This window comes from Phalaenopsis equestris, unplaced genomic scaffold, assembly GCF_001263595.1.
Source record: "Phalaenopsis equestris unplaced genomic scaffold, ASM126359v1 Scaffold000867, whole genome shotgun sequence".
In the NCBI taxonomy this organism is placed as follows: domain Eukaryota; kingdom Viridiplantae; phylum Streptophyta; class Magnoliopsida; order Asparagales; family Orchidaceae; genus Phalaenopsis; species Phalaenopsis equestris.
In genome coordinates, this window is record NW_018165307.1 from 48,740 (window position 1) to 74,446 (window position 25,707).

A 25,707-nucleotide genomic window follows, 5' to 3' on the forward strand; every position below is an offset into this window, starting at 1 on the left:
ATGCTTCTCTTTATGATTGGACCAAGCTAATTGTTGAAAAATAAAAATGTAATTTAAATTGGAGGCCTCCTTTCGATCTTTGACATGGTTGTATTTTGGTTTAAGTTAACTTCCTAAAGGGGTCTTGTGCCTATAGATATGCTGATTCCTATATTTTGACATCAATATCTACTCCTCTATCATTGTCTTTGGCACAAGTTCGTTGATAGCCATGTGTTTTATTTTATTTTCATACATATTTATTTGATATTTGAAGTAGTTTATGTGGTAACCTTCATGTTTTATATCTTAAATAATATCCTAGATATGGTTACATTTACATTTTATTTATTTTTATTTTTCACAATTTTTAATGTGATTAATTTGTGTATTTGAAGTTTTTTTCTTTTATGAAAATTTTATATATGAAATATGTAAGAAAGAAAGAAAGTAGAGGAGAAATAGAGAGAAAAAATGTTGAATGTTCCATACTCTATTCGGCCAGAGTATGGCTTTATTTATATAAGGTTTTACATTGGGTAAAGTCATGAAGTAATAAACCATAAAAGAAAATAAATAATATGACAATAATTGTGCTTTAAAGGCACTATTAATAATGGATGATGGAATCTCTAGGAAACAATATTATAGAGTCCTGGTAAATTTGCTCAAACTGCTAACCATAGGAGTTATCCAAGGGTGTATTAGCAGCCATATATATTCAAGGGACCCTTGGTATTCTTGGCAATTTGCTGTGCAGGGATCCCAAGATTTCTCCTCGAATGTGGCCCGCCAGTATCTTGCCTTCAATTGCCCTTAATCTTTAGAAAGGAATAGAAACTTTCCCTCTTATTTCATGAAAATATTTGGCACCGCCCTTCAAGCTGATTTGTAAACATCCAACTAAGCAAGCTTATCAATTAATTTTTTAAATAGTCATGTATAGGTGTCTAACTAATTCTTTGGTCAAGATGTCAGTAGTTTGATTGGTGGAGGAAACATATAAAATAGTTGATTTTTTTAATTTTTTTTTTTAATGGGTGTTAATTTATCTTCACAAGTTTAGTCTGATTCTGATTTCTAGGATTATGTATTATACTGATATCTATTTGACGTCCAACAAAATTTCTTTCTTTACTTATCCATGTTACAGGGTTATCCCACACATATGTTCAACTTCTAGAATTGGACCATTTGTTTACTATCGATCCAACCCAACCCATATCAGAATGTGCTTCTATAATTTTTTATTCTTCTTTCTTGAAAAATCTTCTTCTAGGGCTTCTTTTTAGGCATTTGAGAATACTAGTATTAATAACTTGTGTTTTTTATGAGGGCCATGCATAGAATGACTTACCAAATTGATAATAAAGGCTACATTAGGTCAGATATAAGTCAAGTATGTGCGGTTTTTTACTAATGTTTGATAGTTTATTTTATCTTATGGAAATTTGGTATTAACATCACTCAATTTAATATTAGGATCAGTTGGAGTGTCAATCGATTTGCTTACAGTTGTAGTATTTGTGTAGTAGATATTTAACATACTTTTTCTTAGAAATAATAAGTTCGGGAGAATCTATTTGCTTTGCTTTTGAATTATGTTGTCAGCTTTTTCTTCTGTTTTAAGTCATGATATTCTGTTACAATGATGTCATCAACATACATAACTTGTAAGATTGTTTTGGTAGAGCAATGTGTGTTTAGGGTGAGTCTATTTGAAAGACTTTTAATTCTCAACTTTTGTGAATCTTTTAAACAACTTGAGTTGATTTCTTGATCCCATAAATTGATTTATTTAATTCACAATCTAAGTTTGTCTTTCCATAGGCACTAATTCCTAGAGGAAGATCAATACAGACATTTTTTTTTGTCTCCATTCAAGGATGCATTCATAACATCTTGTTGGGGAAGTGGTAGTCTATGTTACCTGCAATTGGAAGGACTTGAATGGTGTTAATTTGTGCCACAGAAGCAAAGGGTTTAGAACAGTCAATCCCTTAAGTTTGGGTGAATATTATTGCAACCAACTGTGCTTAATATGTTTCAGTAGGTCCTTCCGATTGATATTTGAAGACCTATTTGCATCCCACAAGCTTCAAATAACTGCTGTCATTTCTTAAGGAGCTTTAATGTCCTCTTCAACAACATCTCTCTAGCTTAGATTATTAAGGGCTTCTTCCTTCATCTTCGGAATTCCAGTCTTTAGAGGTTGGAAGCCATTTTTTTGTTCTGTTTTGGGAGAATAAACGGTGATGTCCAATACCACATGCTAGAGGATACCATGTACTATCATGAGAGGAGTTGATAATTTATCAAGTTCAATCAGGATTCATGATAATGCTTAAGGTGGTAGAGCGGTTTCACTTCTATCTAGATTCTATTTCAAGTGTTAACATGTAGTTTAGTAGGCAGTTGTGGGGTCTGTTGAGAAGTTTTGGTAACCTCAATGTCATCGCGTCCATGAAGATTAGTGCTATTATGGAGATGGAGAATTTTAGAGGCATTATTATTAAAATTTCTTCCTCTTATATCTTTCCGTGAAGGAATTTGTTTTTGTAATAAGAGTTTATTGGAAAAGATGGTGGCATTAATGGGTGCATATATTTTTCTTTAAGCAATGGATTAATATTTGTACCTTTTTTATTGGCCTAATCCTTGAAAAAGATATAATTAAACGATCTCAGATCAAATTTATTTCAATTAGGTTCATGATTGTGGACAAATGCAACACAGTCAAAGACTTTAAGCGGAATATTAGGAGTGGTGTGAGTATTAGCATAGCAATTTGAAAGCACATCAATTGAAGTTTTTAATTGAACTATGTTTATGAGTAATTGATTTATAAGATAGCTTCTAGTGAGAATAGCATCACCTCAATAATATTTATGGTTATTAAAATCGAACCACTTTAAGAGATGCCTACCAATAATATTTATGGTTATTAGTGGTTATTAAAATCGAACCACTTTAAGAGATGCCTATACTTTTGTTCAACAAATTTATTTTGTTGAGTATTGGGCAAGAACTTTGATGGATGATATCATTTTTATTTTAATAAATTCCTAGATTGTGGTTAGAATACTTGACACTTTTATTAGGGTGGAGAATTTGAATATCATTGGAATGTTGAGTTTTAATCATATTGGGAAGTTTTAAAATTGTTTTATCTGATTTAGCTAACGCACACCATAGTGATCATTACTAAGAGTAATGAAACTTCATTTGGAGTTAAGGTTTTGAGATCTGGATTGACCAAAAGTGTCATTATGCACGAGTGAAAAATGTTTTTTAGCTTATGTTTAAAGATAGCTCTTCGGCGGTAAGTTGGCATATTTGACATTGAAAGAGATCTTTATTACCAAATATTGAAGGAAATACATTTTTTGTAGGAAAAGCTGGGGTGTTCTAATCTAAAATGCCATAACAAAAATTGATCCCATTTTATGGCAATTGAAAGGTTTTTGTTGATAGTAAGGACATGATTGCGCTGTTTGGAATCATCATTAAAATGGTACAGATTTCTAATCTCACTAGCATTTCTGATCCTTTTCTTCGACCTTTGGTTTTATAATTCATAAGATTTGATAATAATCCGATTATAAAGCTGTGATCAATAGTTATGTTTTCAACATACAAGAAGCTCCCCTAGAAATTTAGAACATGTAAGATAGAATTTAGAGAAAGCTTAGATTTATTTTAATTGTTTCTGTTCTAGCAATAGGGAATATGGATGTATCAGTAATTTTGACTTTGAGGTTTTTAGGCGAGGGAGTAAAATAGGTGAGCAAAACTTATCATGTGATCTGATGCTTTTGAGTCAGTAATCCATGGTTCCTCCTTGGTTCTGTTAAGAGCAAGAGAAAAAAGACATTCTTTGGCAAGATAGTTGGAATTGATATATATATATATATATATATATATATGCATTTATTTGAGTGAGGTATTTTTTAAAATAAGTTTTAGTTTCTCTCTTTAAGGAGATATCTCCAAGGGTTTCATTAATTTTCAACTTGTCTCCCTTTTAGTTTGATAAGCGTGGGTGTTTTGGGATGATTTTATGGGTTGTTTTGATTTGTTGGTTCTGTCGTGAAGTTTCCAACCAGGAAAACCAATCATGGGCAAAAATCTCAAGATTCTATCCCAAGGCGGTGTGTTGACATCTTGTCTTCAATTCTTGCTAGTCCATAGGGGAGGAAATATTTCTTATTTCCGGAAAGTAATTGCTGTGAATTATTTAACATACATGTGTTCAAAGAGTCACAGTTGCCTTTCTATGTAAATATTGATTGCTGAATCCAAATCTGTCTAGTAGATCGTATCCAAGGGATAGAGCGTTGGGACTGAGAAAATGAGATTGAGAGAGGGAGAGAAAGAGAGAGAGAGAGAGAAAGAGAAAGACTTGCTCATTTGGGGCGAATCAAGGTGTTCCCGGGCTTGTGGACTCATTTTATTTCATTCAAAATAGAAGTTACAAGTGGGGGGAATCCAAACCTCCTTTACATGAAAGGGTCATTCTATTTATAGATGATAGTAGAGACAAAAATTAAATTGTGATATGACCCTGCTTTAAAAGGGTAGTACATGATATTTTTAGTCTTATGTGTTGGTGTGTTTTGCTTGGTACCTCTTCGATTGCTGGATCTGTCATTATTGGGTTTTTCTGTAGGGTTAAAAGTCGAATTTCAGTGGCCAGTCAGAGGAAAAAGTCTTCTGTCGGAGGGAAAAGTCCTCTGTCGGAGAAAAAGTCCTTCGTTGAAGGGAAAACTTCTCCATCGAGGGGAAAAAACTGTTTAAGGAAAAGTCCTCTATTGGAGGAAAAGTTGACAGAGGGTAGCCAATTCGACGTGGATGCAGGTTACTCAAGATCCGTGTAGACCATTCTCAATGCAGGCTGCAGGTTACTCAAGATCCGTGTAGACCATTCTCAAGTATACATATGAAGTTTCTCAATTTTCTTATTCTTGATGGCGACAACTGTTTGAACACATAATTTGCTAATGATACATCCTGCTAGGTGCTTGCGCTCGATTCTGGTATCTTTATTGTTATCTGCTGGATTTGTTATTCTGGAGTTTTTTTTTCTATCGAGGGAGTCATCAGATTCTAGTGGCCGGTCAGAGAAGAAGTTTGGCAGTCAGAGGAGAAAATTGGTTGTCATAGTTCTTTGTTTGTTTGCATGTCATGTGGAAGAGTTCTAGAATTGCTTGTTCTAGAGGGGAGTCCTTGAGCCGCTTGCCTTAGAGTGGAGTCCTAGAGTCGTTCGTCCCGGAGTGATGTCTTGGAGCTGTTCGCCCCGGAGTGGAGTCCTGGAGCTCTGCACCCCTTCTGGAGCTTGTAGCTCTTGGGTGACGAGTTGCTTACAACTTGTCGCTGTCGTGTGTTAAAGTTTTGGAAAGGCTGAGGATAATGTTGGTTGTAGATTTTTTTTTGCACTCATGGAGTTTGTCGCTGTTGGGTGGAGAATCGTCTCTGGGCCCTTAATACCGATCAAATGTCTGTAGTGTCGTTGTCAGTTTTATGAGCTGTGTTCGAATCCCCAAGTGTCGAGTGGCCACCTGTAAAAAATGTAGATAGAAGCTCCTATCAATTAGTCGATTGTCAGTCAGTATGCTCCCATTAGAATCAGGATCATAAATTGAATTTAGAACTTGTGTTTCATTTACCAATAGGAGATAAAGGAAACTTCCAAAGGCAAGATGAATAATGTTAAAGTGCTAGATATATAAATATATGAGAATTGTATGATATGAATGTAAATCCCACTAAAATTTTAAAGAGTTGTGGATGCTGGAATTAAGCGATTGGTAGAGATAAGCACGTCAAATGTAGCGCCCAAAGTATTAATTAATCCCAAAATTTGAGTACAAACCTTTGTTGATGAAGAAGCAACGATCATTAGAGCAAAAGGGTTGCTATGAAGTTTTGAGTGTGCTTGATGATCCCAAACATTTGATTTTCTTAATCTCAAATTGGCCCATTAACACATTCTTATGAAGATGAGAGGTAAACATATATTTCCACCGAGATTTGGCCATAAATGAAAGTTGAGTAATAGTAGCTTCAATTTGCAATGATTTTCCATAAATTGATTCTCAGAGAAAATAAAATGGTTCAACATAAATCCCCATAAAAAGCGTAAGGATAAGAGATGAGTATGTCTTTATTTACATCAACAAAGAAAACTACAAAATTGATAAAATAAAAAGTTAAATAAAGTTCCCCAACTAAGACTAATTAAGAGAAGGTATGCATGAATTAATGAGCCTGCCAAGTCTTAACCTTAAGGATTGTAGGGCAAATCCTTTGTGGGCGTATGTTTCTTCAAAATTTGTCTAAAATAAACTTTGAGGTATGCAAAACAAAATAGTTTTAAATTTATACATGTAAAGAATAATTAATGTATTCGTTTACTAGATATTAAGAAAGTTTTATTTGGAATCTCTTGTAGTCATAAAATGCTCATAAATCACTGATATGTATTCATCTATGCATTTCACTATGTATAAGTATATATAGTGTGTATATAAATATGTTTTTTTCTTTTCTATTATTTTATTTTTTATTTTGAGGGGGCCTCCATCAAAGATGGTTGACTGATCGACAAATAAAACCAGAAGTAGATGATCGACCGAAAGTGGGTGGTCGGTAGGAAGCTACCGGAGTGGCGGTCAGAGGGTAGTCTGTTGGAGTACAAAATGATTTTGTGATATGTATGTGTAATCATGTAAATATACAAGTTGAGTGGTATGTATGTAAATCTTTCTCCCTCCATGGTCATGGGCTGGAGCAGAGTGGCCGACCGGAGCAGCGTGGTCGCTGGCCGGAGTGAGATTGCCGATGGGAGTGAGATGTCGGTCAAAGCAAAGTTGCCAACTGATCCGACTTCAAGTTGGTATAGGTTTCTTGGAAGAAGCAAGTTGTAGTCTTTTTGTTGGCGTAAGGGGATCATAATTTCCTCAAGCTTCTCTGTCTGGTTAATAGTTTGGCATACGTTTGATAATAGATGATCATCTTCCTTTCTCTCTCGGCTATGGCGTATGGGCGTAGGAAGAATCTTGTCTGTGATCCCTGGTAAGGATCTCTCGCTGACCTTAGGGAGGAGCTAGATGAACATCCAACCTTTCTCGCCGGGCATGGATTCCCGGTACAGTCTTGGACTACTGATGCGATTGGAGGATTGCCTATTGGAGTCTCACGAAGCGAAGTTTTGCACTGTTCTTAACTTTTGGGCCAGGAAACACCACGCGTTTGTCAGTTTAGTGTGAAGTTGGGAAAACGTGCCATCTGGTCCTCGTAGCAGGACAAGATCGGGACTTTCCTTTAGCATAATTTCTCAGCAAACTTATGTTATCGTCGGCTACTTGGTGATCTTGGAGCTGCTGAAAAGGAGATCTGAGTTGAATACACTGCAAAGATCAAAGACTTGCTAAGGCAGATCCACACCGTGCACAATGATCAAGCAGCGAAGATCCGTCGTGCTCAACGGAAATTTAAGCTGGCGGGGTTGTTTGTTTTTTTGTCCGGCGTGGAGCTCTCTGGACGTTGTATTAAACTCTACATCAAACAGTGTTAGGATAGTGGCGTTCTGGTTTTCGAGAGGCCCATTTGTTGGATTTTATCAAATTCGGGCATCATTAAGAGGTATTGTAGTCCTGACCAAATAATTGTATCTTCTACTTTTCCAAGAATTATGATGTAAGACAGGACAACCACTTTTGCAGCCTCAGGCCACTCACCGGTGACAGCGTCTACTTCGGTACCCGCTGCAGTGGAGGTTGGAGATACTGAACCCGGTTCCGATCGGGAGTGTTCCGCCGCTCTTGGTTGGGTAGAAACCTGGAGTTGGCGTCGGTGGCGAGCGGCTCCGGTTCCGATCGGGAGTGTTCCGCCGCTCTTGGTTGGGTAGAAACCTGGAGTTGGCGTCGGTGTCGAGCGACTTGAGGCTACACCACAGCCAGGTGTTCGGGATCATGCCACCTCTACACCTTCAACAATGACGACAACATAAGTTTGCTGAGAATTATGCTAAAGGAAAGTCCGGTCTTGTCCTACTACGAGAACCCGCACCCGGAGCGTATCAACGACAATGTGTATCATGGTGGTTGCTAGCCAGCTGAGAGCGGCCGACGGAAAATACCGGGGGAGGTCGGTGAACTACCAGTCGATCGGTGAAGTGGTGGCCGGATGAGGAGAGACAACTGTAGAAGAGGACGGGCTAGTTGGACAACCAGTGCAAGCTATTTTTGCATGATGGAAAAGGTTGGCTGGAGACGAGTGGAAGTAATGGAGAATTCCGACGTTTTTGTTATCTCGGTCGATGACGAGGAGTCATTTTGGAGTGTTGGCGATGAAGTTTTCGTAGGTGAAGGGGAGTGGTTAGGGATTTTGTAAGGGGAGGCTAAAGTTGTGGAAGGCATAGCTCGATTAAAATGTGGAAGGAGGGGAGAACTTGTACGGGATTTTAGTGTGGCAAGAACCGGTTGGGAGATTTTTGCTGCTATGGCAATAGGGAAATCCAGAGTCTCTTGGTGATCTTCGGTAGCGATGATTAAATGGAGTGAATCCATTTTTGTGCAAGTTCCTCATGCACTTTTTTACTAGGACCGTTTCTATGAAGAGTTTTTGTTTGACGTTGCTCGTCTTTTTGTTGACGACATGATCCACGCTCTTTGCATCTTTTAGTATGTTGAATCCAAATCTGTCTGGTACATTGTGCTCAAGGGATAGAGTATTGGGGCCGAGGAAATGAGAGGGAGAGAGGGAGAGAGGGAGAGAGGGAGAGGAGGAGAGGAAAACTTGCCCCTTGGGGCGAATCAGAGTGTTCCCAGGCTCATTGACCCATTTTATTCCATTCAAAATAGGAGTTACAAGTGGGGGGAATCAAATTTTTCGTTACATGAAAGGACCCTCCTATTTATAGATGATAAGAAGTCCAAAAAGTAAATTACAATCTGACGCTTGCTTTAAATGGGTAGTACATGATATTTTAGTTTTTTGTGTTAGTGTGTTTTGCTGGGTACCTCTTCGATCGCTAGATTTGTGATTCTGGGGTTTTTCTGTCTGACGGATATGTCGTGTTCCGGTGGCGAGTTGGAGAAAAAGTTCTCCGTCGGAGGAAAAGTCCTTCGTCGACAAGAAAATTCCTCCATTGGAGGGAAAAGAACTCCATTGGAGGAAAAGTCCACTGTTGGAGGAAAAGTTGATCGAGGGTAGCCAATTCGACGAGAGCAGACTGCAGGTTGCCTCAAGACCCATGCAGACCATCCTCGAGTATACACTGATATTATGAGCTACATTGGAATTTAAAAATCATCCAGTCTCTCAAACACATGAAACTTGCAAAATTCTCTATTTCATTAAGTTTTTTTAGATCATTTGTTTATCAATGTAGTGCATAAAAAAGTCATTAAATAATTAAATTGATTGCTAATGATGTTTAGATAGCTTTGATCGGTAAACTACATGGTTGAAATTAAACTTGTTTAATTGAATTTATATTGTGTATGCTTGATGAAAGGTTATTTATAGAAATTGATGAACCTCAATTCAAATGTGCATTTTACATCGAATATAGAAAAATGGATGGTGTGGTTTTCAATTTGAAGACCGTATAAAATGGTAGACAGGAGATAAAACAATGAGGAGAGTAATCCTATTGGAGAATTTTCATCACTTTTGTTAAATGCCCTTCAAGCTTAGGATCACACTAAAACTATAATCTACCACCTGAAAATTACCGATGTATTAAATATCGTTATTTTAGATGATGGTTTATTTCATAAAGTATGTGGGAAAGAAGGATGATGACTTAACATATAGAAACCAGCTTAAATGTCTTATTTAACCCACATATTTTACATATCAAAACTCTCAAAAATACCCAAAAGATCCTTAGAAAAGTCATGCATTTAATATAATTTTTTTAGAAAGCACACAAAATTATATAATTATTATCTCATGTAATAGCAAGCATTTATTGAGAATTTCTTATTCATTTGATTTATATTAAATGGTCTTTAAATTTCTTTGAATAACATATGAAGCTTTAATAAATTAAAGATAATTTATCATTTTGATTTTCATTTGAAGGTTACACCGTTGAAATGTGAACAGTGCATATCCATATATGTATTGAACTATCCCAGGATTTTGGATTTAATTTATTATAAATAACTTTGATATTCAGAAACCAGCTTAAATGTCTTATTTAACCCACATTTTTTACATATCAAAACTCTCAAAAAAGACCCAAAAGATCCTTAGAAAAGTCATGCATTTAATATAATTTTTTTAGAAAGCAGACAAAATTATATAATTATTATCTCATGTAATAGCAAGCATTTATTGAGAATTTCTTATTCATTTGATTTATATTAAATGGTCTTTAAATTTCTTTGAATAACATATGAAGCTTTAATAAATTAAAGATAATTTATCATTTTGATTTTCATTTGAAGGTTACACCGTTGAAATGTGAACAGTGCATATCCATATATGTATTGAACTATCCCAGGATTTTGGATTTAATTTATTATAAATAACTTTGATATTCATTTAATTGAAAATAAAAAAAAATTATTTACCTTGTGTTTTTTTAAGTGTTGAGCGATCAAATTGATTCCTCTCTTACAAGCACACATAAACATTGAAACCATAATTCCCTTCCTTTTATCCCTTATTTTGTGATGCTTTTTTGCCTACCTTGTTTTGTTAGACATGCTTTGTATCCCTTTTGTTGCGGATGTTTTTGAAGTTCCAAGTTTTTCTTGTGCTGCTTGTCTTTTGCTCGTTGGGAAGAAGTTGACATGTCAAAGGTGCTGCATGTCTCTATTTATATCTACTGGCATTTGAATCTTCTGGTGATGGATTATGGATTTTAGATTTTTCTTCATTTTTTTTATTTTGTAATCATCTTTATTGCTTCTGAAATTATTTTAAATATAAAACTCACTGGGCCTATGCCACATGTTTTGGGGCTTTTGGCCTTTTAATGGAGGGTAAAACACCGCCTTATATTATGTTGGCAACTTCTTATCAACCTTTATTTCGTTGTTGCAGTCTCTAAATGCACGTTCCAGAGCTCTTCTGATGCAGAAATTGGATCGTAGTGGCACGGCTACCAAGTTAGTACCACTAAACTTGTTTGTTTCTCTAGGAATCTCTTCTATGATTTCCTTTTGTTCTTGCAAAAATTCACATATTTCAAAGAACGGACATTGAATTGATGATTTAGAACTTTGCAAGATTTGTAATTTATTTCTTGTTGATGTATTTGTAGCATATTGAGCTGTTTATGCATTTAAATTTTAATAACGAAACCATTTAGAAACTAATTCAGTTACGCATAATGTTTGAGTAGAATAGAGTGATGAAGAACCATCTATTGCTGACGTATTGACTGTTTCAAATGAAAAGCATTTTTAATCCGGTGCTGCCACATCTTTTAATGGATATATTCTATATCCCCTGAATAAAGAAATGGCTGTATTAGAATATTACTATTAACTGGATGACATGATCCATGCTCTCTGTTTAGTGCTTCTATACTTGATTTTAATTAGTTGGAGTAGGTCTGCGTCCTGAGTAGTCTTACTTTTTGATGACAATGATTTAATTGTCCTTCACTCATTAATTTTTTTATTCAGAGTGCTTACAACTCACCAACTGCCTTCATTTGAGTATCCATTTTTTTGATTGGTTGGCATCTTAAATGCTAGGAGCTGACATTAATGACGTATTATAGATTTAATATTGATTGGAGATTCTTGCTTATGAAACAAAATATTTTAAAGGTTTCCGTTTCCCTTGGGAAATCTATCATACTGCTATGTCCAGAACCTATCGGGAATTGGCTTTATCAAAGAAATTCAATACCCCTACTAGGTTTCAATGTCATTATGATCCACGAAGCTATCAAGAATTGGAGGATATGCATTGTCTTCAAATTAAATTTAACCTCTCAAGGATAGCTACCCATTTCCTAGGAATGACTCCCTCGTAGACCCTGCAATTACCTTTCCAGTAATGAGCTTTCTTGATGTTTTCTTTATCATCAAATTTAGATGTATATCGCCAATTGGAAGAAGTGGTCTCACACAATCAACGCATTGTACCTGCAACATCATGCCATTCAGATTGAAGAATTTTAGGACTAGTTATTATTGTATTATCGATGAATTTAATTAATAGTAATAAAAAAACTTAACATTAAACTCTTGATGATCTTTTTGTAAAGAAAGATTTTGGCTCAGCATATCATTGAGACCGTGGAAACAATTGTTATGTTGAAAGGTTGTAACGAGTCTCAACTTCTCAAATTATTTTCTAAGCAGGTTTAGGATGTTTTGGGTTTTCTCCGCACTTCAGAAAAGATAAAGATGAACACTGACAAAGTTATAACTATTTTGTAGATACACTCCTAGAACTACAAAATAATTTTATGATTTACAGGCCAAGTTGAATGCTTAAAGCACTTCATTTTAATGTTTAAAAACAAATACCAATCATTTTTCATTAAGCTTAGAACTGCAAAAGATTTTCAATGGACCAATGAATGCAACTAGGCATTTAACACTGACAACTTACTCATCTATCATTATGTGGGTGAGGAGCTGGTCAGTTCAATTTTAATTAAAATAGATGGAAAAAAGCAATGATCAATATTTTACATTAGAAAATCATCTATGTTGAAATGAGATAGCCAATTGAGACTTGTGCTCTAGTTGTTACTTTCCAAAAATTTTGTTTATACTTTCAAGCTCTTGTCCTTAATGTTGTCACTCACCATGCTTGGTAAGCCATGTTTGTGTAGATTTGTCCTTTTGGCTTACTCTTCAAGCGTTGAGAATAGCAGAATCCAAATCTTTCATGTACTATGTTGTCACTCACCATGCTTGGTAAGCCATATTTGTGTAGATTTGTCCTTTTGGCTTACTCCTCAAGTGTTGAGAATAGCAGAATCCAAATCTTTCATGTACTAGGATCAATCAAGGTGAAAACATTGGCTGACTTCTTGGCTGACTTCATACTCTTCATGGTTGAAGGTAAGATCGATACTAATGAACATTTGCTAGGCCTTCTTCTCGATTGTGCCTTACAAGTCCAAGAAGCTTGATTGAAAAATATCTAAAAGAGCTTAATTTGAGTTTTTCTAACACATGAAAATTTTGCTTGATTCAAAGTTATTAATAACCAAATGGTTACTTGTTGGCATCATTTTGCTCTGAAGTTGGTGTCAAACATTTATCTTCTCCAATTCTCTGGTAATCATCAATTAAATTAATGGATAGTACAAACGATAGATTGAAGTACATTTGTTATGGAAAATAATAAACCTGAAGCTCGCATATTAGGAAACTTTTTTATTAGGAAGCGTGATATTAGGTAATCTAATTAGAGAAGATCTACTCTCAAGATCTCTTTTATATTAGAGATATTTCTAATCTATAGAGATGAGAGTGTATATTAATATATAGCATGTGTTTTGAAGTGAGGAATAAGATAAAGAGCTGTTTTCCATCACATGGTATCATAGCCTCGCACGTCTTGCTGTCAACAGTCTGCTTTTTATCTTCGGCTTCATCTTCATTTGACTTGGTCTTCGTCCGAATGTGATTTGTTGTCTTCATCCTTGTCTTTAGCTCCTCCTTCATTGGAATTCATATTCGTCATGAAGCAATTTGTTTGGTTTTGTATTCGTGTGCATCATCTTTATCTTCATTCGGAAGCAACTTTTTCTGCTTCATTGAATATTAAAATTCCATCACAGAACTTTCAAAGAAAAGAAAACACAAAATATAGCTTATTTTGACATCTTATCTCGTTTATTGATTTGTTATACAAAGAATTTCAAAAGAAAGAATAGAATACATTTTTATGGCCAACATTTAAAAGAACATTCAAGGCTTCCATCTTGAGGCGTGCCTCGATTCGAGGTGCTTGGGCTGCGACTCAAAGCATAAGCCTCACATGTGCAGGCTAGGTTTATGCCTTTCTACAGTGTGGTGTATGCCTCTAGGCGTTTATGCCTCGAATCATATAAGGCGGCAAAGGAAATTATCTAATTTAAATTAGATGCAACCGACATAACACACAAATTAGGGCTGGAGTGTCGTTCTAAGAGCTTCGTTGCTTCTTCCTCTCACTTTGTTCCGAGCCTTCGAGCGTGCCTACATCGAAGAATCGTCCAATCTTCGAAGTTCAACATCATCCCGAGCGTTGAATTCCAGCATCCGCAGCGACATCTGTCCCGAGCCTTCTAGGTCCAGAGCTTCGAAGAGTTGGGTGGTATGTATGTAAACGCGCATCATAAGTTTATATACTTCGTAGTTTATTAAATCATTAGATTTATAAACAGGTTTAAATTATTTTTAGGGAGATTTACTCACATACATACCTCCCAATTCTTTTTAAGGTTTAGGGTGTCAGGTATGAAAACTAATAAGAATTGGGTGGTATGTATGTATATCCCCTTAGTTTTAATTGCAAATATGCAATTCCTCAAAATTCTAAGTTTAATGATCATGTTTTATGGTTTTAATTTTAATTGCAAATATGCAATTCCTAAAAATTCTAAGTTTAATGATCATGTTTTATGGTTTTTGAATTGTCATATTTATGAATTATAATTTTATGAGTTATAATTTTTTTTTTGTGAGGCTTAAGCCTTGATCTGTCTTGAGACTTACGTCTCTCCTCACAAAAAAAAAACACCTCAATTTCTGATTTCACCTTTTAAAACATATTTAAAACCTAAGAAGGAAATTTAAAGCAAAACCCTTGAACTGAACATATTGGAAATTGATGCTCTTCCAAAAACAACTTAAACATAATGAAGCAGCGAGAGGAACCTTAGGAAAGAGATCTCCCCCTTAAAGTAGCCAAATTTTGTTTCCTAAAAATTTCCTTGTAAGTATGGCTTTTCTCCTATGCTCGACCTCTATATGAATGTCATTGGTGAACTTCTCTAACACTTTAGTACAACTTTTGTTCCATGCTCGACCTCTATATGAATGTCATAGGTGAAATTCTCTGACACCTTAGTAAAGAGACTAAGTGACATGCCAGCTGAATTTTGTCTCCATATGGGTAAGGTGTTTTCTGTCAAATTGGTTAAAGTTTTTGAAACTCTTTCCTCAATAGTCATCATTTTCTTAATTAGTTTATCCTTGTTCACTTCTTGCTCTCAAAGCTTGCTTGAAGGCTTGCTGCTGCTTTCTTCAATGCTTTATTTTGATGAGAACTGTTGGAATTTACCTTAATAGGATCATTCTCCTTGACTGTTCCTTATGTGAGTTCACCGAGGAGAAAGTCATTACAGAATCTACATCTTTCTCTACAGGAGATTCAGACGCTTTTTTAGAATTCACCTCTTTCCAAGCAGCTTTGATGCTCACTTCCTTATTTTAAACGTGCTCGTTGTTGGCATCAACAACAATTTTCTCGTTGCATAAATCCTAAACTCTCTCTCTCTCTCCAAACTCATTTCTTAAGCACTACCAACAAATTCATTAACCTGTGCAATACCGACTTTCTCATCATCAACATTTTAATACTTAATTAAATGGTTTGTTAAAATAATAAATGTGTTAAATATCATGTTAGGTTAGGTTTTAAACTTAGAAGATACGATATAAAAACAAGTTTAAGCTTAAGTTAATCGCCATTAATCATCAGGGTGAGTACTTGTACTTTTAAATTATAACAATAATTTGTTTCTTCTCATATATGTTTGCAATTAATGATATTTGTGGATGCTTTATTCTAATTTAGCTATTCTTTTCTTTATTGGTCATATCATTGCGAATGTTGTAGTTATTTACTTCTGCATTTTAGTATATGTTTTATAAAAAATGATTAAATGTGATGAATACATATGTTTATGTTGAATGTTTGTATGTCTATTTACTCCTGCATTTTAGTATATGTTTTATAAAATATGATTAAATGTGATGAATACATATTTTTATGTTGAATGTTTGTATGTGCATGGCTGACTGTGATGGAATACCCCTTGATATTACTAGTGGAGGAACACTAATATTCACTTGGACGTAAATAGAAAAATATATTGTTATTGATGTGTCTTAATTGATACAATTTTTAAACGATGCATCTTGTGGCGGTTTTATAAATATGAAATGATATTTATTTATAAATAAGTTTAATTGACATGCATATTGTTATTTTTTTTCCTTGTATTGCAATAGTTTAGACGTATGCGTATTCATTGGCTTATTAGTTCATAGTTGTTTTAACTAATTTTTAAAGTTTAATTAAATTAGTAAAAGATGAGTGATAGACGAGAAAATATTTATAGACGGCACAAACAACCTTCAATGTGATAATATTAATTGTATTTCTTTTATTTAAATTTGTAGTAAATCTTTCATTTGTTAAAATGTAGATGATTATAGATAATTATTTCACACCGTTCGTTCTTTCTTTATCTGCCTTAGTTAATTTCAAGCTCCGGGCTGGGTCGTGACAAGAAAGTGCACAAATAACTTTAAAAGTAAAAAAAATATATATATTAATAGCTTTTACAAACTCAATTAAGAATTATAGGACCATTACAACATAATGTTACTACTATTTTTAAAGACTCTTTTAATTTCTAAATATGAATCCTAGCCATATATTTCATATAATTTATATAATTAACTATATTTCTGCAATTGAAAAGCTTATATGAAATTAATTACAATAATAATAAATAACCTAGGCACTAAAATCCAACAGCTATAGTTAAAAATTCCTTCTTCCCAAATCACATCTTTCCATTTTAAGATTTCATTCATTCATTTTCTGCGACTGAATTACTAGAGTGGGTTGCACTCCTCAGCTCTCCTATAAATTAATTCTTTGATCTCCTCTTTTGATCATTGGTGAGGGCTGCCTTCTGGCGTTTCATTGTTGTGCTCTTCCTCTTTATAAAAATGGCAATGGTTATGGAGGAAGACTATGATATCTCATCGGAGCCATCTATGATTTCTTGAACTGAGTCTGAGCTTCAGCAGCGGTGATTGCTTGAACTTCGTCTAAGCTTCAGCTTGAGTAGATTCATGTGAACATGCCTCTTATTGTTTGCATTTTCTTTCTAAACAATGATGTTTATGTGAGGATATATTCGATTTAGTTTCGCACTTTCTCCTCTTTGTATTTGCATACTTTTAAATAATTTTATTTAGGAGAAAAATTTTGAATTTCATGATATTTACATATTTTTAATGCTTTAAAAATAATACAGAGAAGTAAATTAATGTATTATTAGCATTTGACTTGTACGTTTTTCATACATTATTATTATCTTAAATTATATCGATTCTTTTTTTCATTTATTTATAGTGTGCATTTTTCTTAATTATTATTAGCATTTGACTTGTACGTTTTTCATATATTATCTTAAATTATATCGATTATTTTTTTCATTTATTTATAGTGTGCATTTTTCTTAATTTATTTATAGATTATTATTCTCTTAAACCTAATAATTTGGCTCATAGAGACTATGGTGCAAAAAATCTAAATTCATTTCAGTAAATGAGTGTTTGAGCTTGTTTAATAAATAAATCAATGGCAAATAAGAGCTAGTTTATTTTTAATATTTGGGCTAGTTCTCATTTGGCTTGATAATTAAAGAGACGAATTCATTTAAGTAAACAAATTTGTATCATTGGTATCCGATGGTAGTGTTGATTGAACGATTTTAGAAGTTCTCAGTTGTTTTATACTTGATATATTTACAAACAATCAAGCCTCAGTTTGACATCAATTTTGTAGGTAAATTTATAGTTTAGAAGAACTTCAATTTGTTTATAAGAAAAATTACATTTATGTACCAACCAATTGTTATGTATTTACATATCTAACCCTTTAAAATTTTACTTACATCTAAATCATCCAAAATTCTCATATCACATAAAAATTACCACTTTCTTAAGCTTTATGAAATTAAATATACTTTGACATTCATTAGTAAAGTAGCATATATATAAAAATTGTAGTTTAGGTGTTAAATATATGAATACATAAGAATTCCGTTGTATTTATGTAAATATTCCAAAATATTATCATTGAAGTTGAATTGTGGGTACAAGTAATTTAAATTTGGATTAATTTTTAATTATATTAAAATAAATGATAATTTTTTTATATTATTGTTTTTTAAAACAAAATAATTGTTTACAAGTAATCAAATGAATTACTTTCTACTATTATAGAAGTGAAATCATATCCTTTAACTATAATATACTTTTGACATTCATTAGGAAAGTAGCATATATATAAAAATTGTAGTTTAGGTGTTAAATATATGAATACATAAGAATTGATTTGTATTTATGTAAATATTCCAAAGTAATATCATTGAAGTTGAATTGTGGGTACAAGTAATTTAAATTTGGATTAATTTTTAATTATATTAAATTAAATTATAATTTTTTTATATTATTATTTTTTAAAGAATAATTGTTTACAAGTGATCAAATGAATTACTTCTACTATTATAGAAGTGAAATCATATCCTTTAACTATACTTATATTGATTTGATGATTTCAACTATAGTAATGCAATATCTAATAAGTAGATATTAGTTTACTGAATGAATAATTATTAGAGCACTTAACCTTGATATCATGGTTGATAGTTTAGTTTTTCGCAGTAAGGTCGCGGATTTGAATGACATATTGTTCTTTGGGCTCAATTTTCTCAAAAAAATAAATACTAATTAATAAACAATATTATTAGTAATTAATAAATGAGGATTAATATTTCATAATTAACGAATTTTTAAATTACAGCTTATCATACATGTTTACAATTTTATTTATCAGATTAATTAACAACTAAATATTATTTAATGAATTATTATGAATTAGATAGAAGTTGAAGAGGTATAAATCTGAAAATATGACGATATAATCTTAGATTTCAATGATAGTTATCTAATGTCTAATAAATAAGCATTATTTAATGAATTATATTATTATTAGTTAATATATGAGTATTTAGTATTTCGTAATCATTGGCTTTTTAAATTCTAGCTTATCATAATTTTTTACTATTTAAAATTCAAATTAATTATCAATTAAATATTAATTAATGAATTACTAGTAGTTAAATAGAATTCGAAGTATATTTTTGAGAATATGACAAGACAATTTTAATTTTACTTTAGGAGTATCTTATGATTTTCCCATATTGAACCATAATTTTTTTTTTAAATTTGATTTGATGATTTGAATTATAAGAGAAGCATAAAACAAAGTTAAGTGTTGCTGAGATGAGAATGCTTAGGTGGATGAGTGGCTTGCACTTAAGAGACAAAGTTCAAAATGAATATATCCGTGATAGGTTTGGTCTAGCTCTAGTGACGGACAAGATTATAGAGAGTCTGGTTTGTACTTAGTGTGATTCTCTTTATATTGAATCATAGCCTTTCATCTTAGTTTGATTTGATGATTCAATAGTAACCATCTGATGTTGAATAATAAAATATTAATTAAAGAATTACGTTATTAATAGTTAATAAATGAGAATTTAGTATTTCATAATCAAGGAATTTTTAAGTTTCAGCATAATGGAATTTTTAATTTTTTAATTTTTTCATATTAATTAATAAGTAAATATTAATTAATGAATTATTATAAATTAGATGGAAATCAAAGAACTATAATCATAAGAATATGATAAAACAATTTTAATATTATTTTAGTATTGCCTTATCATTTCCTCATGTTGATTCATAACTTTTCTTTTTAGTATTATTTGATGATTTCAATCATAGTCCTATAATATCTAATAAATGAATATCAATTAATAAATTATATTATTATTCCTTAATGATTAATATTTATTTCTTTATAATACATGGCTTTTTAAATTCCGGTGTATTAATTTTTTTTTTATTTCTTATATTAACTAACAAATAAAAATTATATAATGAACTGATATTTAATTTATTATAAGCCAAGAAGGCATAATCTTGAGAATATAAAAAGACAAATATGGCATTAGCTACAATAATTCAAACTTACCTCAATTCTTCCTTCCACCTTCCATTTATATATTTCTTTGGTGTTGCCATTAAGTGGCCATCTATTTTTTTAATCAAAAGGAGTTATTATTATTGTTTCCTTTACTTTATTGAGTGTTTTATTTTAAATAAAAATTTTATTTCATTGTTAATTTTTTTTATTTTATATTAATTTTATTTTATCTTTTTAGCAATTTATCTCTCATTTTTTACTATTATTTTTATTCTCAACCTAATTTGAATTAATTTTTGTTTTACTTCATGTTTTTGAATAATAGATGCAGTGTAATTTGTGCTTTTAACATTACTGTTTTGCGTTTTTTTTTTAATTTTAATTACTATGTTAATTTTTTCTTGTTAATGCTTTGTTGTTGTTGTAATGCTTTAAAATTTTATCTCATTAATATTTATTTCTATCATGCTTTATTTTGTCAGAATACAGTTCCAACTTTATCTTATCTTCGTTTGAAATGTATTCATCTTGTTAATGCTTTAAAATTTTATTTCATTAATAATTATTTCTGTCATGCATTATTTTTGTCAGAATTCAGTTTCAACTTTATCTTATCTTGATTTGAAATGTATTCATCATCTTATATTTGAAATGTTTCTATTTTTTAACTAGTTTATCATTTAGTAATCATCATTCCTTTTGTTTCTATTTTTTAACTAGTTTATCATTTAGTAATTGTATTAGCACTATACTTCTTTCTATATTTTACTTGAAATGAATGCCTATATCTATTTGTACATTGTTCACTTTAAACAATAATAATAATAATAATAATAATAATAATAGTTTGTTAATCTAACATGTAGTGTGAACTTTCGTTGCTTAATTTTAATAGTTACTTACTTTCTGCAATAACCTGAATCAGAATTACAATTTGAGTATGTATTTCAAAATCATTTTTATATATATTTTTGCTTTGAATGATCTAATTGGTTCTTGGTTTCTGTTTAATAATATTCATGCACATGTTAGGAGATAGCATAAAAGCTATTTATTTTAGTTTTATTTCTTCTAAATTAATATGGCATACAACTTAGTATCACTATAAAAGTCAAAATTTTGAGTGAAGTTTAATTTTACATAACAATATATTACGAATGTATTTGGAATTATAAATTTTTAAAATTTAAATTCAAAATCATCATCTTAAACTTTTGTAATTATCATCATTTAAATTCTTAACCAAAGATTTATCTATTTAATGTATCAATTATTTTGAGTGATGTTTAATTTTACATAACAATATATTACGAATGTATTTGGAATTATAAATTTTGAAAATTTAAATTCAAAATCATCATCTTAATCTTCTTTTGTAATTATCATCATTTAAATTCTTAACCAAAGATTTATCCATTTAATGCATCGATAATTTAATTTATTTATATATTTTTTGTCCTATTTTATTGATTTTATCTTAAAGGCAGCAAAAAAGTTAGAATACAGAAAACTTGCTGTCATATTTCAATGATTCTACTAAAAATTTCATAATTACAACTCAAGAAAATGTTTATAGGAATCGATCGCAATGTGATGACGAGTCCATTCAATCAGATGTATTGTTTATGTACACTGATTTAATTTTTAAATATACCGAACTATGTATTGTTATGTTTTAAAATAAAATTCACATTTATTAGTAAGAATTTTATTATACTTATACAACATTATTTGATTACTTATATTTCACCATAAATTAATTATTTATTTTAATCATAAAATATTAATTTTTTATTGGAAAATTATTGTGTTGTGAATATTTTCAAATTTCATTACAGGTATACTTCACTAATTGTTTTCTTAACTATCTTACATGATTTTAAACTTTGATAATTGATATCATTTTTCTTTTCTGTTTAATTTTTTTTTTATGTTTAAATTTTATAATTTCATTCTCGTGCACTTGGTGCATTTGCAATTAAACTAGTTGAGTGAAAGTACGATTGGAGTAGTGAGTATTGAGGATAAGACAGTAGAAAATAGATAAATATGCATAATGGAGTTTAGATGTTGCATCCCTAAGATAGGTTGGTAGAATTAATTTGAAAGGATTAGGAAGGAAACTTGTAAATCTAAGATAACTTGGCAAGTTATTTTAAAAAAAATGGTGAAAATAGATTTTTCACTTGAGGTACTTCTCATTTTCATTTGGAATGACAAGTGCAGCATGGCTTATGTTGATGATGTGCATGAGTGAATCAAGTATATATGAAAATTTTTGCAGTTATGAGATATTTTGTTTATATATATTTTTTTGATTTAGCATTGCAAATGTTCTTGTTATTCCATGGCTGCGATTATATTTGTGTGAACCAAAATTTTTGTGAAAATTTTTGTTATGGTTATTTCTTTTTTCATTTTATAATTTCTTCTTTGTAGTGTTGCCGGTGTTCTTGTTCCCCCTGTCAATAATCCTCACCTACCTTTGCCATCAACTTCAGTTCTAGGCGCTCCTCCACTAAATCCTTTGATACAATCGACCATACCTGGACTTGCAGGCTTACCAACTCCTGCATTGGCTTTTGCTGCAACTAGCACCACTCAAACTGTTGAAAATATTGGGGTTCCCAGTGAATGTTTGTTGCTGAAGAACATGTTTGACCCTAATGTTGAGGTTGGTTTTACTATATACTTGGAAGTCTTTTTTTTTTTTTTTGCTTTCATTGCATTACTTTGTAGACTAGCTTAATTGTAGTTTTCATTGCATTACTTTGTAGACTAGCTTAATTGTACATGCATCAAGTGCTTTTTTCGTTATTTAAAAAAATAAGATAAGATTATAATAAATGTAAATTTGATGCTAATAAAGATATTATTATTTTAAATTTTACTCACTTTACTGGGAATAAAACTACTGAATTTATTTGTAAAAGCATGTAGATAAATTCATTTTCATTTACAAAAGAATTTTAACTATTTAAAATTGTACTCTATTATTTTCGGTAATGGAGATTAGACATCAACAATGTTATGCTGTATTTCTAGTATTGAAAAATTAATAGAAATATGACGGGTGCGTGCATGGAGCATGTGATATGTATTCATTAAATTTTAATTTAAAAATATCATCAAAATTTCATGGAAGTTCGCATATGCAGTAAAGAATTTCAACGAGATTTTAATATACTACTATACTAGAAGCATGAATAAGAAAGGAAACTTGTAGCAGTCTTTTCAATATGGTGCAGATATTATTGCAAACGATTTAGCAAAAACACTGATTCGTGGGTTCCCAAACGCTATTGAAGCTTCCAGCAATTAAACATGATTTGTTTAAGCAAATTAGAAAAGGTAGTTCTCTTTTAAGTTTGAGATTGATTTGGGTAGTCATAATCAAAAGAAAAAGACATGGTATACTCCATTGTATAACCTTGCAAATTAATTTATATAAGTTTAGTTGCTGTTTTGGGCCACTTTTATTTTTTATTTTTATTTTATTTAGTTTTTGTTTTTGATTTTAAACAAATATTTTTAGCATATTTTATTAAGACATGATTATTTTTAAAAACGCTCAAAAGCTGTTTTGAGTGTTTTAAAAAATATTTTAATTTGTTTTTGGAAAAAGACAAAAAAAATGTAAATCCTAGGATATTGACATTGACGGAAAATTCGCTGTTTTCAGGCAAAACAATAGGTTCCAACAAGTTGGCATTTGGATCAATTCTGCATCAGGTAATTCAATAATCAAGACTACTAAGAATAAAATGAACAAGGATGCAAAGGGCATGCAACTCTACAAAATTACAAATGCAAAATGCAGCTATCACATACGGTGACATTGAAGGAGTAATCAAACCAAAATGCATGAATGAAATAAGAATATATAATAATCCATAAGTAATTTGCAGGATCAGAATTGTTTGGATAAAGGAAGTGCAACAACTTTACACACACACACTTCCTTTATTAATCAAAAGTATAGGTTAGGGTCTATTTATATCACTTGCAACTTTCCCAAATAGTTTTTTTTTTTTCTGACAACTGCTGTGTGTTATATATATTTTCATTTTTTCAGTAAGACAAATGCTGTGTGTTATATATATTTTCATTTTTTCAGTAATAACTGGACAACTTATAACTACAACACTATACTAGACCTGGCTGTAAAAAGCAGCTCCTTTTCACAAAAAATTTTGTAAAGCAGCAGCCACACAAAAGTGTGATAGTTGTCTGAAAAGTAAAACAATGAAGAAGCCACCACAAATAGAACCTTAATGACAAATGCATGCACAAAATCATGTTAATGGAGAACAGAAAGTTGTGAAGAGATAAATGAAAATTTATGTTCGTATTCTAGCAATGGATTATGATTATCATCTGAAGTGTATAAGTAAGAAAAAGAAAGCAAAAATTTTTGCAATTAACATTCAAATAAATGACAAAGGAATTGTTATAAAAGATAAGAAGTGAATTAAAAATATTCGTAAGTTGGGAAATAAATAAGGAAATTTAATAAGAGCCTGAATACTTTTGATGCCAAGCAAGCGAAACTATTCGGAGGATGCTCACCAATCCTTAAATGCACAATTTAAGATTTGTGTTAGAGTAAAGTCTAAAGAAAACACCTTGAGACTTGCGTCCCACATGTTATGAAAGTGGCTTACGTCATAGTTGTTTGAGGCATGCTTTGAGGCACATACAATGAGGCACACATTTTTATTCCAATGATTAGATAATGCAGCTTTTTTTTTTTTTTTTTTTTTTTTTTTTTTTTTTTTTTAAAATTTAAACAAGGTTTGTAGAGGACAAACTTGACTATGCGAAGTCCACTTTTGTGACACCATTGCTGTTGTGCAGCTGCTGCTTTGCTGCCTTCACTATTGTGCTGTCACCAAAGCTCCCCGATATACCTCATTTGTTAATTATTCTCTCGTCTTTTCTCTCCTCTTATATGTTGACTTTGTTTAATTTTTCTTCTTCCTTTTCTACTCACTGTTTGATACAAAAACTAATAGGAAAAATAGCAGAATAACACAAAGCAAACTTTTATTAATGTAGAGAGAGGGTTACAACACAACATAAAATAGCAACTACAAACATAAACGACACAAGCATACACCTCTAAAGTGTGTTCCAAGGGCGGTGGAGGCTGGCAAGGTGGATCAGGATGGTTCGCAGGGGTGGTGGCAGCGAGGAGAAGGTGCGGAAAGGGACTTGAAGTATGCAGAGTCGTAGGTGACTGAAGACAGACATATTGGTTGTTGGAAAGTGCCAGATAGCAAGGGCAACAAAAGTGGGGTGAGGAACAGTCGGTTGGGAGTGCTGGGTAGGAGGGAGGATGGTTGGACAACAAGATAAGGCTGTAGATATGGTGGGTGGTTGGGTGTGGGAATGAAGGGGAGGTCGGTGGTTGAGAAGAGGGGAGAAGGATTAGGGAAGGTGAAAGAGAAATCATATAACACTATTTCAGAGTAGGATATAACCAGTGCATCACCACCTCCTCGGATACAACTCTAAAACAGGAAGAACAACTTCACGAAGGAATCTGAAATCAACGCTCAACAAAAATTAAACCCTAAAACTCAGAAACAACAATATTTATCCTTAGAGAAAAGACAAACACGAAAAAGGCAAAATGAGGGGCACGAGAGGCTGCTTGCCTATTTAGGAGTCTCGCTCGGGTCGCGAGGCTTGAGATTCTCCTAAGCTGGCCTTCAACAGTCCGGGTGGGATTCT

At 32.0% G+C, this 25,707-nt stretch overlaps 1 protein-coding gene across 3 annotated transcripts in view; it reads left to right on the forward strand.

Annotated features, from left to right (window-relative positions):
• LOC110031919 (RNA-binding protein 39-like) overlaps positions 1-25,707 on the forward strand; it is an 81,243-nt gene that overhangs the window by 26,990 nt on the left and 28,546 nt on the right. For 2 of the 3 annotated variants that reach the window (XM_020735361.1, XM_020735359.1), the window contains exons 9-10: positions 11,041-11,105; positions 22,411-22,645. In XM_020735361.1, coding sequence (XP_020591020.1) covers positions 11,041-11,105; positions 22,411-22,645 — 300 coding nt within the window. Of the gene's footprint in view, positions 1-11,040; positions 11,106-22,410; positions 22,646-23,653; positions 23,816-25,707 lie in introns of those variants that run through there. The other variant, XM_020735360.1, reaches the window with a different exon arrangement.